Source organism: Physeter macrocephalus, chromosome 19, assembly GCF_002837175.3.
Source record: "Physeter macrocephalus isolate SW-GA chromosome 19, ASM283717v5, whole genome shotgun sequence".
Classification (NCBI taxonomy): domain Eukaryota; kingdom Metazoa; phylum Chordata; class Mammalia; order Artiodactyla; family Physeteridae; genus Physeter; species Physeter macrocephalus.
The window spans coordinates 63,376,883-63,397,491 of NC_041232.1; the positions used below are offsets into that span (position 1 = coordinate 63,376,883).

General features: G+C 40.2%; 1 protein-coding gene across 2 annotated transcripts in view; it reads right to left on the bottom strand.

Annotated features, from left to right (window-relative positions):
* The window catches only part of DYM (dymeclin), a 382,138-nt gene that overhangs the window by 292,679 nt on the left and 68,850 nt on the right, over positions 1–20,609 (bottom strand). For both annotated transcript variants that reach the window (XM_024132334.2, XM_028480232.2), the window contains exon 6: positions 12,215–12,287. In XM_024132334.2, the coding sequence (XP_023988102.1) occupies positions 12,215–12,287 (73 nt within the window). The remainder of the gene's footprint in view (positions 1–12,214; positions 12,288–20,609) is intronic.

Here is a 20,609-nt window from a genome sequence, read left to right on the forward strand (position 1 = left end):
CACCCGCGTCCCCTGCATTGGCAGGCAGACTCTCAACCACTGCGCCACCAGGGAAGCCCCAATAAATTCAAATTCTTAAAAATAGTTTTTAAAAATGTATCATGGCAAAAACAAACACATACTAAAAGCAAATAAGTCAAAAAGCAAACTTAGGAAAAAAATGTACTTTAAATTTATGTCACAAAGGACTAACCTTTCTAATGTAAAATTGGTCCTAGAAATAGATACAATAAAGGTGCCAAAATGAGAATGAGCACAGGATATTAGCAAAAAATGTTAACAATTCTAATGTCTTTTAATAGGGGGATGATTAAATATAAACTGATACTGACCTACAACAGAATATAATGCAACTTTTAAAAACATGAGAAAGGATGTAGAGAAATCAAAACTCACATACACGGCTGGTGGGAATGTAAAATGAGGGAACCACTGAGGAAAAGTTTGGCAGTTACTCAAAAAGTTAAATACAGAGTTATCATATGACCTAGCAATTTTACTCCTAGACACATACCCGAGAACTGAAAACTACATCCACACAAAATCTTGTACATGAATGCTCACAGCAGCATTAATCAGAAAGTAGAAACAACCCCAATATTTATCAACTGAATGAATGGATAAACAAAATGTGGTATATACATACTATGGAATAGTTTTCAGCAATATAAATGAATGAAGTACTGGGGCATGCTATAAGATGGATGAACCTTGAACACATTACACTAAATAAAAGAAGCCAGATACAAAAGGCCACACATCATATGATTCTATTTATGTGAAATGTCCGTAAAGGGCAAACCTATAGAGACAGGAAGCAGATTAGTGGTTACTGGGACAGGAGGGAGGGGGAAATGGGAAATGGGAAATGACTGCTAATGGGTACAGGGGGTTCTCTTTGAGGTCGTGAAATTCTGGAATTAGAGAGCGGTGATAGTTTTGCAACTTTTGTGAATATACTAAAAACCACTTAAATATATACTTTGAAAGGGTAAATTTTGGGGTATTTGAATTATATCTCAATAAAGTTGTTACTTAAAAGACAAAAATGAGAAAGCTCTCTGAATGCTTGTATATAGAAACTGCCAGGATAGACTGCTAACTGGAAAAAGAGGAAAATTCAAAACACTATGTATAATTTCCAACCTTTTATATGAATACGGGGGAAATAAAAATCTAAATTTGTAACTGAATATATATGCATGAAAAATTTCAGGAAGGATACACATGAAACTAAGAACGAACAGTGGTTACTAGGGAGACAACTGGGAAGGCTGGAGAGATGGGGAACAAGGACAGCCAGGAGATTGTTCATGTACACTTTTACGTGTTTGGTAACTGAACAACGTAAATGTATCACCTGTTTGAAAATGAAATTAATCAAGAACTAAAAATAGAGGATTATCATAAATTATAAAATCAAAATTTACTGATTAAAATCTGATGACACTGAAATAAGAATAAACAAAAAACTAAATCATATTGTGGTATGCTGAAGAGTCACTGACCCCAAGTGAGAAAACCTAGGATCTGTTTCTAAGTTCTCTATTAAACTCACTCTATTAACTTCAAAAAATAACTCCTCTGGGTCTCAGTTTCCTTATTTGTAAATAAGTACATTGGGCAAGATGACCTCTAATGTCAATTCTTGCTGTAACTTTCTATGATGCTCAAAAAAAGGAATTCAAAGCAACGTTTTATTCCTGTGGAAACAAAATTTTAAATCCATTAATTGGGCTATCTTAAGTGCCAAATAATCAAGGAAAAGAGCCAAGACAGGCCAATACTTGAAAGAAACCAAAATTCTACCATGCTGAGTGTGGTGGTTTTTAAAAGATGAAAAATATTTTAAGCCAACAGATCTTTCTTGTTTAATGTCCTTGCATAATCTTCAGAAGATTTTCATTACACAATCGCCAAAACAAAGTCAACTTTTAAAAGCCAAAATGTTGCTTCGGCTGCCATATTATCACAAGAACTTTCCACCATCTGGGCTGGAAATGTCCTAGAACAAACTACTGTTGGAGCAAGTTATTAATTTCATGTGAAGAAAAAAAAGGCGCCATGACCTTGCAGTGCTCTGCTAGGGCAGAGTGGAACACTTGGATAAAGACAAAAGCCTTCATGAAATGGGTGTTAGTGTTGGCTAAGATCAAAGTCAATGAATATGCAAGAGAAAAAACCATCCTCCTTTGACTTGCTATTGGATAAGAAACTGACAGTACTGTAAATGGAACATAAGTTTAACAAAAACAACTGACAAGTTCAAAGGATTAAGACCAAAATTACAAATATCAATGTCATGCCAACATGGAGATTCCAAAAGTAAAATATGAGGAAAGACTAAAAAGTGGTATAGTGTATTACAGATACGGTCAATAGCAGTAATGGCTAGTTTTAAAAGTTAACAAAATCAAAGACATGGTAATACTCCTCATTTATAAAAGTATTAACAATGGAACAGAAAGTGCCTGGAGGTTAGGCACCAAGAAATCTGCATTCTAGTATCAGAACTGTCATTCATTACCTTTATCAGTCACCTTATCTGTCAGCTTCATCATACATAAAAATTAATGGAGTAGGGCTTCCCTGGTGGCGCAGTGGTTGAGAATCCGCCTGCCGATGCAGGGGACACGGGTTCGTGCCCCGGTCCGGGAAGATCCCACATGCCGCGGAGCGGCTGGGCCTGTGAGCCATGGCCGTTGAGCCTGTGCTCCGCAACGGGAGAGGCCACAACAGGGAGGGGCCACAACAGTGAGAGGCCCGTGTACCGCAAAAAAAAAAAAAATTAATGGAGTGGATCAAATAAACTCAAATAACCATTCCATGTTTTTACAGCTTCTCAAAGAACTAATGCTATATATGTAACAGTGTATCAAATATAAAATATAGCCACATACCTTCGTGAAATAAAGCTCAACCAAAAAGAGGTTTTAAAAACATTCTAGGGCTTCCCTGGTGGCGCAGTGGTTGAGAGTCCGCCTGCCGATGCAGGGGACACGGGTTTGTGCCCCGGTCCGGGAAGATCCCACATGCCGCGGAGCGGCTGGGCCCGTGAGCCATGGCCGCTGAGCCTGCGCGTCCGGAGCCTGTGCTCCACAACGGGAGAGGCCACAACAGTGAGAGGCCCACGTACCGCAAAAAAAAAAAAAAAAAAAAAAAAAAAAAAAAAAAATCTAAAAAATCAAAAGTTAAGATGGATTGATAAGGTGGATACATAATAAAGCAAATATACCAAAATTGTTATGTGGGTGTCCAAATTGCAATTATGCCAGCTTAAACAAAGAACATTCATAAACAAAGAACAATCAGAGAGAAAGAGCTCTCAAGAACTAGAAATGATTGCTAAACTTTCATCGAAAGTTAGAAATGGCTTTTAAATATATGAAGAGATGTTCAGCCTCACTTGTAATGAGTGAGTGCATATAAAGATAACAATATGATTTCCATTTTTAGCATACAAAAAATTTTATAATATACAATATTGGCAAGGCTCTGTTAAATGTTTTTGGTAGGACTATAAATGATATACTCCCTTTAGGGAACAAGTTTTTACCAAATTTTAAAATGGTCACACTTACCTCCAATTCTAAGACTTAAATGAGGACTATATCTGTATATATGCATTAAGTGAATGTATGTATATGTATATGTACTACATCCAGACAATGGAGTATTATTCAGTGCTAAAAAGAAATGAGCTACTAAGCCACGAACAGGAACACAGAGGAACCTTAAGTGCATGTTACTAAGTGAACAAAGCCAATCTAAAAAAGCTACAAACTGTAGGATTCCAACTATATGACACTCTAGAGAAGGTGAAAATATGGAAACAGTAAAAGGATCAGTGGGGTGACCAAGGGTTAAGGGGGTGGGAGGGATGAACAGGCAGAACACACAGGATTTTTAGGGCAGTGAAAGTACACTTATGATACTATAACGGTGGATACATGTCATTATGCATTTGTCAAAACCCACGGACTGTACAACACACCAAGAGTGAACCCTAATGTACACTATGACTTGGGTGATAATGATGTACCAGTGTAGGTTCATCCACTGTAACAAATGTACCACTGTGGTGAGAAATGTTGATAGCAGGGGGAGGAAGGGTATGGGAATACTCTGTGCTTCCTGCCCAATTTTGCTGTGAATCTAAAATTGCTCTGAAAAATAAAGCCTTTAATTAAAAAAAAAAAAAAAAAAAAGAAATAGTGTCATATTATTTAGAAATACATATAAAGGTAAGATTAGGGTAAAGGTTTATATAAACCACCAGAATAGTCAAAAACGAAAAATGACTGTCTCTGGAGAGCAAAGGGATATAGGACAAGGAGATTTGTTCTCATCATAAGCCCTTTGTGCTATTTGATTGTCTTCCCAAACCATATGCATACATACGTTACAATTTAAAATAATTGCATCAGGGCTTCCCTTGTGGCTCAGTGGATGAGACTCCGCCTGCCGATGCAGGGGACACAGGTTCGTGCCCCGGTCCGGGAGGATCCCACATGCCGCGGAGCGGCTGGGCCCGTGAGCCATGGCCGCTGAGCCTGCGCGTCCGGAGCCTGTGCTCCGCAACGGGACAGGCCACAACAGTGAGAGGCCCGCGTACCGCAAAAAAAATAATAATAATAAAAATAAAAATAAAAAAAATAAAATAAAATAATTGCATCAGCATCAATGACTAGCATTAAATATCCAAAGGTAATGCAATCTGGATTGTGCCCAAAAAAGAAATTACTCTGTAAAGAATTAACTTATATAAGTAACACAAAAAATTAAAAAGGAAAAGAAAATCAATTGTTTGTTGGTAGAATTAAAAGTTGTAGTTATTAATATCAAACCACCTCATTCATATTTTGCTATACATGTATTAATAACAGCAAAAGAAATTAACAAAAGCATCCTGTACCAGTCTTGCTTTCATAAGAGTAAAAATTCTTTGAAGGCAGAGACTCAACATTTTCAGGGCTGAGCTACCTAAGAATCTTGCAAACTGACCTTAGAAAAGTCACTTCCTTTCTCTCTACTTCAGTGCCATTATACACAAAATGAAAATGTATAAAATAAGCTTAATTCTAGTTCTAAAAAATTCAATGATTATATGCCTCTAAATAGTCCACAACTTACAAGGAAACATGCAAACAGGCAAAATGACAGGATTCAGGACTCTGCTTTAGCTGCTGCTAATCTCTCACACCTAATGCCAGGCTAGAACCAGTCCTCCAAAGCAGCCAGAGAAGCTCCTCCAAGCAGCCTGACCCAACAGGAACTTACTTCGGTTCCCACACAAACTATTCAGCCTCGTTCTTTTGAATCTCAGACATGCTGCGTCCTATGACCACTATACTTGTTAATGACCAAGTGCTATTACTTTTTACTGAGAAACTTAAAATAGAAAAATTGACTCAGAAGCAAATATATTGTTTTTAAGTACTTAGTATGTGTAAAGCAACACAGTTTTATAATCATAAAGCATGTTAAAATTTATAAAAGCATTTTCGAGTGCATTACTTTGGTCTTCAATGCAATCCTAAGCAACAGAGTAGGCAGTGAGAGCACTAGACACACCTCATCCCAGGCCCCTCTACTGCAGCTCAGGACATGGTGTATTAAACTAACAACTTGCCTGGCTGTTCCTTCAATGGCTACATGAGTTGATCTCCAGACTCATGCACTTCAATCTCCACATCTAAACTATTAAACAGCTGAACGAGATGTGTTCAAATGTCTTTTCCAAGTGACAGTCTATGATCTATGAACCCCAATTTTAAAATGAGAAAACTGAGGCCTGGAGTGACAATGCTGATGAGTGGTAATGCTAGGATTCAAACACTATCTTCTGGATGCAGAATTAGTGGTGTTTTTTCCTAATACATAATGTCTCCTACACTTCTTGGCAATACTCAATAATGCAATTATGAACAATCTGAGCACATAGTTTATAATATAAACATTTGTGGTACTGGATATATCTCAGTCAGATTTCTTCAATAAACCTGGTAAAGGCTTACATACTAAAATTTTTTAACCGGGATTTTTTTTCCCAGAGGCACCAGAAATCAATTTTCAAACTAATAAGCTATTGTGAACTTAATTCTGCCTTGGTATTTGAAAATGCTATCATCTTTAATTCAGTGCTTGTAATGCCTTAAACATCTAATTCAACCAGAAAGCTACACCAGATATTTACTTTACGGCACCTAAAACTTAAATGCTGACTTGTTTTAGCTACCCACTCTGCTGACACTGGATTTGAGAAGAGTCTGGGTATCAACATGCAGGGCTGTACAAAGACATTTTCGCAACAGTTAGGCTGTTCACTGCCAACGTGGGTCTCTCCAGTTCCTTCACTCTCAAAAACTTGCAGACTTCATAAAGAAACTGTTTATGGCTCTTCAGGTTCTTGAACCACCTACTTCACCATTGCCACCAAAAGTTTCCAATATTCAGATTTTCCAAAGTATAACATCTAAGCCAATACCAACAACTATGGGTCGAATAAATGTGTATTTTATATCATTTTATTATATTTCATAAATCCAGTAAAGTTAATTTTACCAATAAGATTCTTAATCAGTTTCATCCCTCCCCAAATACATCCAAAATGGATTTCAGAGAACTAGCTCTAAAATATATATATTATGTTCTTTTATATCTTAATAAAGAGAACCCTAAACCTAATCAAACATTTAGTCCTTTTAACTTGCAAGTCTTTACTCCATCAAACCACATAGCTTCTCCAGCCCCAGTCTCCCACAAACCCTCTGCTCTAATCAAACGAATACACTTGTGATTCTCCAGACACATCAGACGCTTCCAAGAGGTCCCTATGCAGCTCCTTTCTGCCTCCTTGAAGACCTAGCCGCTGCTCATCACTACAGCTCCCAATGACTGCAGCATGTATCAGTTGTTCCTCTTACTGGGCTATCTTTCTATGCATCTATCCATCTCTAAGCTCTTCCAAAGTCATGCCTTTCTTTGCCCAGGGCCCAGTGCCGTAAATATACATAACTTAGTATATTCATAACATATGTTTTCGTGGATGACCTTAATGAAAAGGAAATTATTATACTGTGAAGGGATCATCTGTGGGACTACTGAGATACAATGCTGACTGTCCGTCCCTAAACTAAACGGCTCCAGACTAGTCAGCATTTATAGCTAATTCATCTACCATTTCCTTAAATATTGTCAGATGTAATTTCTCAGTGTTTCGGTTTCTAGTAGCCCCTTTCCACTGCTAACGTCTATAAGATACCTAGTGTTTATAATATAAATGTACCAACTGCAAGGGGCTTTGAGCCACTATATCTGCAATGGAATATACCTTAGCACACTACTCTGTTTCCATATAGACCAGATGATGAGAAACAAACAAAATATTTAAGCACATTGAATAGGTTGTGCTCCCACGGATTTACTCATTCAACAAATATTTTTTGAGTCTTCCACTTGCCAGGCTAACCTGAGTACTAAGGGGACAGCAGTGAGCAAAACAAATGTTAACGCAGGAAGAGCCCTTGTTTTCATGTAGCTTTCATTCCAATTTCTTTGAGAAATAACAGGTAATATGAAAAGCAGTGATACGAGCTTCCCTGGTGGCACAGTGGTTAAGAATCTGCCTGCCAATGCAGGGGACACGGGTTCGAGCCCTGGTCCAGGAAGATCCCGCATGCCACAGAGCAACTAAGCCCATGCGCCACAACTACTGAGCCTGCACTCTAGAGCCCACAAGCCACAACTACTGAGCCCACATGCTGCAACTACTGAAGCCCACACGCTACAGCCCGAGCTCCGCAACAAGAGAAGCCACCGCAATGAGAAGCCCGCACACCACAACGAAGAGCAGCCCCTGCTCGCCGCAACTAGAGAAAGCCCGTGCATAGCAACGAAGACCCAATGCAGCCAAAAATAAATAAATTAATTAATTAAAAGCAGTGATAAGTATTAGGACAAAAAAATAAAGCATGATAAAAGGACAGAAAATGAGAGGCGTGCTGTTTTAGGGTAGTCAGAGCGGCTGTTTCTAAGAAGCAGAACTTTGAGCAGGAGGAAGCTTGAAGGAGGTCAGGACAAGAGCCATGCGGATGTCTGAGGAGAGATATTCAAGGCAGGAGAAGGAAGGGCGAAGGCCTTGAAGACAGCAGTGGGTTGGCATGTTCCAAATTAGCAAGGACGCCAGCGTTATTGAAGCAGAATGAGTAACATGGACAAGGTCAGCAGATGACATCAGCTACCCCTGCACTGAAGCAGCAAAGTCCCACTACACAGACATACACACACTCCTGGAAAAGGCAGTGAAGGCAATCCAGTTTGAATATTGTATCTTTATCAATATATAACTTATGAAAAAACTAAAGTTTCTTAAATTATAGAATTAAAAACTCTGCCCATCAGGGCCAGGCTGAGAATTAAGCCGCCCCAATCCTCATTACTGAGTTCACAGGTTGATAAAGGAGAAGACACAGAAATGGATCTCAGAGAAAGGGGCTGGAGCCCACAGAAAGGCCCACTCTAAGTAGACCTCTCAGGACGTGTCCAGAGTGAGGGCGCAGAGGCAAGGAGTAGGGCCTGTTCTTGACAATGGCATCACTGTAAACAGCTAAGAGTGATAGCTTTGACAAAAACAATAGCAACGAACAGAGACAAAAAGACAAGGAAAGACATCCAGTTCAAGTTCTCAAAATAAACTCTATTTCATAATAAAAAAGCATCATACGCAGTCCTCAAAATGTAAGTATTAGGCCCATACAAGGTAACTGCTTATGCTGCTAGGGCCCCACCTAAACTCCATCACTGGGAAGAATCACGGGGTCTCATTCAACCCTCACGGTAACACTGAAAGAAGCAAACCAGTGTCACAAATTCTAAGTGTGTGCTTTCAACTCTGGCCTGCTGACCATGTTCCATTACACTCTCCATTAGTGTCTTGAGGGACATACCTTTATCGTACCTTATTCCTCTCTCATTCAACTCCTTGAGATCAAGAAGGTATAACAATTAAAGACAAGGTTTTACTTTTGGAAGACATTTCAATTCTACTGGATCAACCCAATATACACTAAAAAATGTCAAGTCACGAGACGGTGCCTGACTTAATCTTTCTTTTAAATACATATATAAACGCTGAGAGGTGTGGTATTAAGGAAGGATTCCTGGAAGGCGTGTAATTTGAATCTGTCTTTGAAGACTAACACCTCAGAGAATTAATATTTTATCAAGAAATCCAAACTGAGAAGCAGTATCCACTTACTACTTAAAAGTCCATTTTCATTACAAATGAATTCCTACAAATTCTGGGAGTTTAAACTACCACAGTTGATCCTGTTCTCTTAATGATGAAGTATCAGTTAAAACGTATAGATTTCTAAATGTCTATCTACCTCTGTTCTTGGTAATCATTTGTTTTCAATATTAATAGAATGATTTCATAGTCGCAAACGAAACGTTTAAGCTAGTTTTGCGTTACCCACGATGGCGATTAAAATTAGTTTCCTCTTGCTGTTCACCCACTAATGCAGCACTGGCATGCCAACGTTAAACTTCAACGTTTATAGCGAGTCTGATGATAGTCAGGTGTGTCTAGGCCATCCCCAGTTTTCATAGGTTAACATTCTTCCTTAAATTATAAGCTGATCGGTAACACTGCACTATGGTTATAGTAGATGAAACATTTAAAGAGTAGGTTGGTTTCACATGGAAACTGTTACCAAGACAAACCTTCTTGTAGGATGGAGTTCCAAGAACATTAAATCATAAGAAATTGTTTCAGCAGCTGGTTAAAGCTGAGTGTACATAATACAAGACATCTGGTTGTCTGTGCATTTTCAGTTCATTTAAAAAGTATAAACACATAAAACACTAAAATGTTTGATTTATTACAACACTGCTTCCTCTCCAAGAGTGTTTAAGTGGCTCGTCTATTTATTGTATTCACAGCTTATTTACTATCTGATTTATCATTTCCATCCCCCTTAACTTTACCATGACATTTTATCAACAACAACAACAAAAGGCACTCATTCAGGATATATACAAAATTGCTGGTCTTTGGTAATAACAAATGTAATAGAGGTAGTGCTACTTTTAAAATTAAATCGGAACACATGAAGCACCACACATACTGTGATAAGCAAATAGTAGGCAATATATGTGTTCCCCTTCCCACATCTGACCATAAGTAACAGAAAGCTAATAGCCACAGTGGCTTAACCAAAATAACTGTTTGCTCTTTTCACATAAGGAGAAATCCAAAGATAAGCCATCTAGGGTTGGTGTAATGGTTCTATAACATTATCAGTATCCCACACTGCTGGGACACTGTTCTTCGTGTGTGGCGCCCATCTTCATAGTTTCAACATGGCCCAAACACTGCCTCCACATCCAGGAAGGAAGAGAACGGCCGAGGGCAACGGGCTGAAGGTACATGCTCTGCAAGCTCGTGACTTCTGCTTACGTGTAATTGGCTCAAACTGTGTCACAGAGTCATATTTAGTTCCCAAAGTGCCTGAAAACTAAGCTGGGCACACCCTGCCCCCAACAATATTGGAGAGGAAGGGGAGAAAGGATACCAGGCATGCAAAGAGCTGTGTCTGTCACAAGAGTTCAACTTGCCTGGGACATTTTCCCCATGCCCTTCCCTGTCAGTGATTCCTCAGTTGTCTCAGCCCTACCTTCCAGGCTGCACGTCACCAGACCAAGTCACAACAGGCTTTGGCGGCTCTCATTTCTAAATCTATATTACAATTTTGGATGCTGCACTTGTGCACAACAGAGGCCAGGAGCCTGTTTTCTCACAAATACCTATCTTTCCTTTTTGGGCCACAGGCAAGTGGCACATTTCCAACGATATCCCCACATAGACTGAGATTCTGTGATGATAAATCTTAAAAATCTACTTTTTTATTTCAAAAAATAATTCCTTTAAAATATGCACTCTCGGGAATTCCCTGGTGGTCCAGTGGTTAGGACTCCAAGCTTCCACTGCAAGGGGCATGGGTTTGATCCCTGGTCGGGGAACTCAGATCCCACATGCTGTGCAGTGTGGCCAAAATATAAAAAATAAAAAATAAATAAAATAAAATATGCATTCTCAATGGGGGCGTTGAGATCACCCGCAAGAGGCTGAAAATTGGTTCTTAAGAGGTGAAAAACTTCATAGATATTATAATGCTGTGTGGCCCTCAAAAAGGCCATAGCACATAAACAGACATTCAGTGTATCTGGGGTATTCAAATTTCATTAGGACTTCAGAGGCAATTAAGAAAAAAATTCTAAAGAGGCTCCTCAGAGAGACAACTGAAAAAAAAAAAGGTTGAGAGTAACTGCTTTAAAAGTAAAAACATTTTGAATCACATAGAAACTGCATTCAGCTGTAGTGACAGAAATCTAGTTGTAACAGTGTAAACAAATAAGGGTCTAGTTTTCTCACATAAGAACTCCAAGGGCGGGGGTGTGGGGTAGGGGGAGGATGTGTAGTAGCTGATGACTTTGGTTCAACAGCTCAATGATGTCAGAGCAGAATTTTCCCTGAGGCTCTTAGCTCCTGGTGCCAAGATGTCCAACAGAACTCTAAAGAGACCCTGTCCACTTTCCAGAAAGCAGGAAAGTGGGCTCTCACAAACAAAAATATATGTATGCCTCCTAGATGAGTCAGGTCCCCTTAAAGAGCTGCACCCGTAAGTTTCACTTGAGGACTTCCCCCCCACGTCTCACTGACCACACATCTCACTGACCACACCTAGCTTCAAGAAAGGCTAGAAAGGAAGAAAGGCTTCCTTCAAGAAAGGAAATCTGACCTCTCCAAAAAAGGCCAGATATAGCAATAAAATCAGGAAGCAAGGAAGATGGGGAAAACAAATAATGGGTGGAAAACTAGCTGCATCCACCACATATATACTAGATTTAACTGTTTCCCTCTCAAACCCTTGTTTACAGAGATTAATTCTGTGCCTATCATATGCTCAGTACTGCTAAAGAGCTTATTTTCCCCTCAACAACATAAGATTCTTGTGCTGATGACAGGTTGTCAGAGTCTAAATATTATTAGGCAGGAGAGATAGAAGAAGCCCATGAATGTACACGGAGGCATACATAAAAGGCATACATGAAAGTACTACACCACAACCCACAAACTCTTCAACATGATCAATTACCATCTTCAATATACAAAGAAGATAAAACTAATCCTGGCTTAGCCAGAACTTACAAGAGTGGAATATCAGTGATTAACTGCATCAAACAGCACAGCAATTCTTCCAAAAGATCTTCTGAGTCAGAACCTGGTAAGACATATAAAACGTTTTTTAACAAAGTGTCAAATAGAATTAGGTTGTTCAGCTCATAGTTTTATTGTTTTTTGTTTTTTTGGCCACGCCATGCGGCATGCGATTCCCCAACCCAGGATCGAACCCGGGCCCCCTGCAGTGGAAGCACAGAGTCTTAACCAGTGGACCACCAGGGAAGTCCCTAGAATTCAGTTATTTAGAAGTTTAGTTTTCATTCCTAATGAAAATAAGAATAATTATTATTACAGAAACTCGAACACTAATGTTGACCTCTGAATAAAATCTATATCATGAAGCAAGTCAGCATCTATTATAATCTTCATCTAGTAGAGGAATTTTGAACACCAGCTATTTATTCTACCTCTTTTAATGCTTGAAGGTTAACTATGGCTTCTGTAGGCCAGTAGTTTTCAAGTTTCTTATACCACACTATGTTTTTTCAAATAAAATCTGACACTAAAGTCAAAAAGATAAAAGAGATAAAAATTCAAGCTGCTCCAGCTGCTCTGTTTGAATCAGGAATAGACTATCTGCACCTTCTCCCCCAACGAATATCTGACCTAACCCTTGATCTCCTTGATGAGCCTCAAAGTGCCTTCTCTGAACCCATGGAGCCCCACCCATCACAGACTGAAACCCACTAAGAGGCCAACCACCTCTTTACAAAGAGCCAAAGACAAAATGGCTTTCCCAAGTCACAGAATAAGTAAGCAGCAAAGGTAGGTTACAAATTACTGTTCCAATAGAAACGCTCCTCTGTCCCAAACTTCTCTAAGCCAAGTGACCTTCTAACTTCCAAAGTCAATCAGGATCTCATGTAGCTCCTGGCTTTGGACATTACTGACACCTACTCCTTCATGAAGTTCTTTCTTCTCTCAGTCCCTGTATGCCTTCTTTCTAACCTACTACTTTTTCTAGTCATTCCCAGTATCCGCTACCTCAGAATACCTTTCAACATTGACATGTTCCCCCAGAATTCCACCACTGGGTTTCTTCTCTTCATTTCTCACTCCCTGTGTTCTCCCTTCATCAACCATCACTTACACGCTGGTGATTCCTAAGTCTACGGTTTTCCTCTCAGCCTCTCCACTGCACGTCATATTTTTATACCTACTTACCTCCTGACCACCTCCACCTAGATACTTCACTGGTACCTCAACCTCAACACACTCAAAACTGAACTCTTCTTCCCCAGCACTTCAAATCCAGTTCTTTATTCTTTATTGTCCTTTTTGGTGACTACATCAGTAACCCAAGCCCCAAACCCAGATGATTCTCTCCTACTCATCTTTTTATAACCAATCAATCTCTAGGTCCTCTCAATTACACAGTCCACCCCTCTGGTATTTCCTCTTTCCTTAACTCCTTGTCATTCTTTCATTCATTATGTCATCATTTCAGTTCAGTTAAACACATTTACTAAATTAAAACTCATTTAAAGAAGGTTTAAAAACTTCTTTAAACCTTCTTAACTAGTATTCCTACCTCTAATTTTACTCCTCTCCAATCCAAACCCCAGATCGCTATCAGAGGGAGCTAACTAAATTCCATCCTTTCATTCTCCTGGCTTAGATCTTGTCAATTGCTTTAAGCTGATTACTACACATCAGAAAAAACTCAAAGCCCCAAAATACAGTATGTCAGACCCTGCAAGATACAGGCCCTGAATCCCTTTCTATCTTTATCTCCCACCATTACTCCCTTCGTGATTTATATTCCTGCAATGCCAAGCTGCCTGATACATGCCATATCATGCCTCCCACAATTACATTCTCTCTTCCTGGAATGCCCAAAAAACCTGATTTTTTTTTTTTTTAAAGCCCGACTTTATCTACCTGAACCATCCTCAGTCTTCATCTCCTCCATAAAATCCAACTCTCTTGCCTCACCCTGAATAAAAATAATCATCTACATAGCATCTATGCCTTGTGCATCTGTCTGTTATTATAAATGTTGGTTGCACTATCTCAGTTTCTGACTACATGTAAAGCTGGCCCCTATTCGACTTTGTCCTTCTTCAGGGTGATGACTGACAAAGAACTTGGCACATAATATACACTCAATACATGTTCACTGAAGTGAACACAGGTGTCTAAGTCCAAATCTAGTGGTTATTCCCAAAACATCAAAGCGCTTGGAATCTCAAAACGAAGTTTAGCAATTCTGTTTTTCTAGACCACAGTATCACGTGGTGTCATCAGAAAGTATGAAGAAATTCCTTCCTGCCTCGCCAAAAATAGAACTGGCACAGTAGCCCTCTGAGAGGTCAGTGCAAATCTCGAAGAGAATATTCTTTCACACTGAAGACACGAATCGATACTAAAAAGAATACACAGCAAGAATCAAGTTCAATAACCACATTAAATCTCATTCTAGAAGTGGTAGCCTTATAGCTCAACTAGTGAAGAAAGTCAGGAGAAGATATAACTAAATCTCTCTCTGCCAAAGCTGTCCAACAGGATCACCTTACAATGCAGGGGACGCAAGTTCTATCCCTGGTCAGGGAATTAAGATCCCACATGCCACGGGGCAACTAAAGCCCGTGTGCCACAACTACTGAGCTCTCGCACCTCAACTAGAGCCCACGTGCCGCAAACTACAGAGCCCTCATGCTCTGGAGCCTGTGCGCCACAACTAGAGAAGAGAAAACCCACACACCACCACTACAGAGACGCCCGCACACCACAACAAAGAGCCTGCGCACCACAACGATAAAAGATCCCACGTGCCTCAACGAAGATCCCACGTGCCACAACTAAGACCCGACGCAGCCTAAAATAAATAAATAAATAATAAATAAATCTTAAAAAAAAAAAAAAAGCTGTCCAACATAACCCAAACGAGTTAACAACCAATTCCAACAAGTTGGTTTGTTGGCATATAATACATACACAATACTTACTTGCTGAACTGTCATTCTTTGGTTTACCCCAGAGAATGTGGTGACCCAGACCCAGCAAGAACATTTAAAATAACTCACTGATTCCCTAAAGAACATTTTAGACCAAATAAATTAGCCAGTTTAATAATATACCCCTGGTTCAGCCAAGCAGCCAGCACAAGGTTTTTTTTTAATACTTATTTATTTGGCTGCGACAGGTCTTAGCTGAGGCACGTGGGATATTTCGTTGCGACGTGCAGGCTTTTCTCTAGTTGTGGCACGTGGGCTTCTCTCTAGTTTTGGCATGTGGGCTCCAGAGCACAGGGGCTCTGTAGTTGTGGCACATGGGCTCTGTAGTTGTGGCTCGCAGGCTCACTAGTTGTGGCGCGCGGGCTCTACATACTCAGTAGACCCTGCAGTATGTGGGATTTTAGTTCCCAACCGAGGATCGAACCAGCGTCCCCTGCATTGCAAGATGGATTCTTAACCACTGGACCACCAGGGAAGTCCCCAGCACAAGTTTTTTAATGACAGAAGGTGAGGGAACAAGTACTCAGGACACACAGATGGTGCTTGATTGGATTTTTTTTCCTTCCGGGGTGTAAACACATCTAATTTTCAAATCTTAAAATGGTGACAAGGATCCTCTCTTTGGTTCCATGTGCCATCCACATCATGACCTCAGCCAAGTTTACAGGTGGTTAATTAAGGAGTACATACACAGCTTCGTTATCAATGTAATACAATACTAATGAAAATAATGATAAATCCATTTCATACAAGTAAAGAGTAGCATTTCAAGGCCAAAGTTCTAACAAAACTAAAGGCAAGAAAAAGCAAATTCCAGGTGAAACCTCTGACAACTTCCATTTACTAAAGCAAAAACATTCTTGCATAATACTATATCCTTATTTCTGGGGCTAATCTAGAAGCAAATAATTTCACAGCAAGTGAAGAGTGACTGCTTAGCAGGTTTTACATTAAGCAAGTCACTCACATTGCATTAGTTTCCAAGCAGCATTTATATCACTTAGCTTTCATGTGAGGCCAAATATCTTCCTTAGTTTCAATAAAAACAAGTAAATATAAAACTCAGCTGCCAAAAATTATTCATGCATTTCTCACAGGAAAGAGAATCTTAAAAGTCCTTGAAATTTGCAGGTTCATGACAAAGTAAATTGATGCTCTTTGAGTAAAGAAATTTGCAGAGATTCAGCGTGTTTACTGTGTTGTGAACTTTTATAACCTAGAGTTGTCTTTTTAATCTCTTAAAGGGTTTTAAACTGCCTCTAAATCTCCAGTTAAATTTTTTAATATTTTAAATCATAAGCATTCCATTCTCTCTAGCTCACATTAATCCTAACAATAACTCTTAAGGAGCAGGTACGATCATCATCATTTTACAGATGAGGAAATCAAGGATCAGAGAGGTTAGTTTACTTAGAGTAAGTGGCAGAATTCAGATTTAACCCAAATTCAGACTTCCAAAGGCGAAAAAAATAAAACAACCTTACAAATTACTTTTAAAGACCTGTTTCTATACAAAGCTGGAAAAAAATCCAGTCAACCAATCCATGTTTCACTGAAGACCCTAAATACAAATCCCTGGTAAGTGAGTACTCTGAGCCGCATTAGGGGACAGATCAGAAATACCACATATTACTTTACACGTCAAGGTGACAGCCTACACATTCATCAACACATACTCAAGTTCTTGACTTAAATATCCAATTTACAAATAATCTCAAACAGCTAATAAATACAAACTCTTATTACAAATAGTTTGCAGCCCAAGGTCACTGAAATCCCACCCCTATCCCTGAGGTTCTCCCATTTTAAAGTCCAAATGCTACTTCCCGGGTCCCTATGAGCGTCAGCAGAGGAAGGTGCAAAGAAAGAGAAAGAAGGACAAGATTTATGGCCCCTCACAGCTCTAATAAATCTATACCCGAAACTAAGCTGTGGCCAGTCCCTGCTAGTGCTTTCTGTTCGGCACCCATTCAGAATCACGGACTAAGATTCAACTCTCTTATTTTGGCCTTAGGGAGACAACCAGAGATAATAAAATACTGTTATAACCAAACGCCTTCCGTCAGAGTTGGGGGGAGGAGGGGTGGAGAAGAGAGAGAGAAAAGTTTTTAAAGCACTCATTCGAGGAAGGGGAAAAAACAGCACTGACGGAAAACAAAGCAGCAGCCAGAAAAAAAAAAACATGGGTCAATTAAATCAGGTTACACGTAGTTATTAGAAGGAATATTAAAAAACAGAGAGCTAATCATTGTTTTCCTTGCATTCAGAAAGTCAAACTGTCAGTTTCTCAATGCTGCCCAATACTGTGCTAATACAGGTACTTAAAACTTAAGAATTAACAGAGCTACACTGCAAAGAGTGCCTGAAAGTTCAGAGCAAAAGACTTCCTTAAGATGAAGACACATAGCTAGATTATACTTACTGTGAACTTCTACTCAGAAAAAACATGACAGAGTCTAGGTTATTGTCTATTTTAACTGTGAAGCTAATACTGGAATTATTCTAAAGTATTAAAAATCATATTTAAACTTCTAATTAGCAAAATCAAATATGCCTCCATAAATTAATTAAGGAAAAGCAAATGGATTCAGTCTTTTCTAAAAATAAAACTGGTCTACATTTCCGGGCATTACAGTATTTATAAACCTGTGTCGCACAACCATCCCAATAAAATCTGCAGTAATTTTGGCCGACTGCTATTACTGCAGTCGAACAGAAATGTTTCTAATTACCCTCAAGGATAATATGCTCTATGAGGTTTCATTATAAAATGTGCCAATTAGTAAAATTTAATTCATTTTGTTCCACTGATTACATAAAAGAAAGAAGGGGAGAGAAAGAAATATCGCGAATCACACTATCACCTATTAAATAACCAAAGAACAAGTCAGGAGTCCCTAGAAGCACTTTATTCTTCTGTAAAGTCAGATTACAAATCTTATATGCTAAATATTTTATTTTTATTTATTTATTTATTTTTAATCTTTTGGCCACGCCACATGGCATGTGGGATCTTCGTTCCCTGAGCAGGGATCAAACCCATTCCCCCTGCATTGGAAGCATGGAATCTTAACCACTGGGCCACCAAGGAAGTCCCTCCCCTAGCACAGGCTCCGGACGCGCAGGCTCAGCAGCCATGGCTCACGGGCCCAGCCGCTCCGCGGCATGTGGGACCTTCCCGGACCGGGGCATGAACTCGTGTCCCCTGCATCGGCAGGCGGACTCTCAACCACTGCGCCAAATATTTTAAAAGAATAAATCTGCGCTTTCTTTTTTCTCTGAGTCACATTGTTCAACTATCGTGGAGTTTTTTGGGGGGGTTTTGCATTACTTATCTATAACTAATGAGATTAAACTATTAAGTTTTATATTAAGACAAAAATAAAACCAAAATCACTCCCCTCCCCCCACAATACAATCTCTGGTTCACCTGTTGAGAGACAGCGGCCCCAGGCCCTAGGGACCAGCTCAAGCGGAGGAAAGAGGAGTAAAAGCCCTGCCAACGTGGGAGCCAAAGCACCTCGGCCATCAGAAAAAATCAAAGCTACTTTCAAAGGAGAGAGATTTACCTCCACTGCATTTAGTAAAACAAATACACCACGGATTTGGAAGGTAATTCCAAACAGTTTCGAAAAGGTTTTAAGCCAGAGGGGAATGAAAAGGAAATTGGTTGTGTTGAAGAGGTGTGATTAAGGACTTTTTTTCCATAAATTTCCATCTCATATAATTTTTTTCTTCTGTTTGTTTCGGTCTCTCACAAATTATAAGTTTTCTCACCTGTATGGGATCCCTGACTCCCCATCTACCAGCTAGAGGGAGACAAACGGCACAGCCTGCCACACGGGGGTTCCCACAGGTGGGTTGTGAGCTGCTTCACTGAGGGGCACCTAAATGTCCGTTTCTATAAGTCTTTCCCTGTTTTGGGTTCGTTTTCTCCAGAAGAGTGTCCACTCGTCTTCTGGCAGGAAAGAAAGTGGGGTGGGTAAAACCCCAGGGCCAGCATTCTAGAAGCCAAGTCAAGATGCCTCACTCTTCCATTTGGTAGCCTTTTCTCTTAACCCTGTTCTCGGTACACCACTGCCTCCACTGTGCCCAAGAGCTCACAAAGGGAGGCCCCATTGGTCCAGCCTCTATAGAGAGCAGATTTTAGTACTAAACTGGGGAAGGGCTGGTCCCATGACTGTACATGACAGGCGAGAGATCTTTCCATCAATCCCCCTGGTTGTCTGCCTTCAGAGACACCTGGCACTTCCAATTTCTAAGCACCTCCAGGGTTCTGCGGCAAGAACTGGCTTTTCTCTGAAGTTCTCCAACCCTGAAGGCATTTAGCTCCCAGCTTTCACTGGTCAGTTTAATTCAGCATTACTCAGTTTTCCAACTTGCAAAATGTTACTAATATTGTGGGGACTTCCCTGGCGGTCCAGTGGTTCAGACTTTGCCTTCCAACACAGGGGGTGCGGGTTTGATCCCTGATCGGGTAGCTAAGATCCCACATGCCTCAAGGCCAAAAAAAACCAAAACATAAAACAGAAGCAGTATTGTAACAAATTCAATAGACTTAAAAAAAAACAAACCCAAAAAACATTGTGTCCCCCTCTCTTTCTCTTTAACCTAATAAATTCATAACTTATTAAAAATCCCTTTACTGATCTTTCATCAGGGTTTCAGGAGAAAGCAAAGATGATCATGTATGTTTAATCTACTATGCTTGAGAGCGAGTCCTACAAAATAAATGATTTTTAAAAATAAATATATATTGAACTATTCTGCGCCAAGGAAACATAGTCAAGCAAGCCTTTTACCTGGACTTGACAAGTGCCTAGTCTCTTTCTACTCTGCACAAAGCGGTGCTAACTGGTTCCCAGGCTCCTCAGGCCCACACGTCTTGCTCTGCCCAGCTCTCGGCAGGTGCCCTTCCTCCTCCTCCTCCCCCTCCTCCCCCTCCTCCTCGGCACCCCGACACCTGCCCGCTCAGGGACACAGGCGGCACATTGTTCCAGAGCAAACCTGTGTTCCCTCTCTGTGCTCCAGATCCCAGTGCCTCTTACTTCCCTGGACCTTTTTACAGCTTCTCGCCCCCCATCTTTTTATTTTTATTTTTTTGCTTTTATCTTCAGTCTCTCAATCTCCTAAGGTATCTTCCCTCATTTAAAAAATTAAAAATATTTGTAAAGAAACTACATTTGGCAGCAGTATTGTGGAGTAGTTACTCCAAAGGGCCCCCCTGTACAAAACAATGAGTTCTTGGTTAAAATACACTCTTTAGGGCTTCCCTGGTGGCGCAGCGGTTGCGCGTCCGCCTGCCGATGCAGGGGAACCGGGTTCGCGCCCCGGTCTGGGAGGATCCCACATGCCGCGGAGCGGCTGGGCCCGTGAGCCATGGCCGCTGAGCCTGCGCGTCCGGA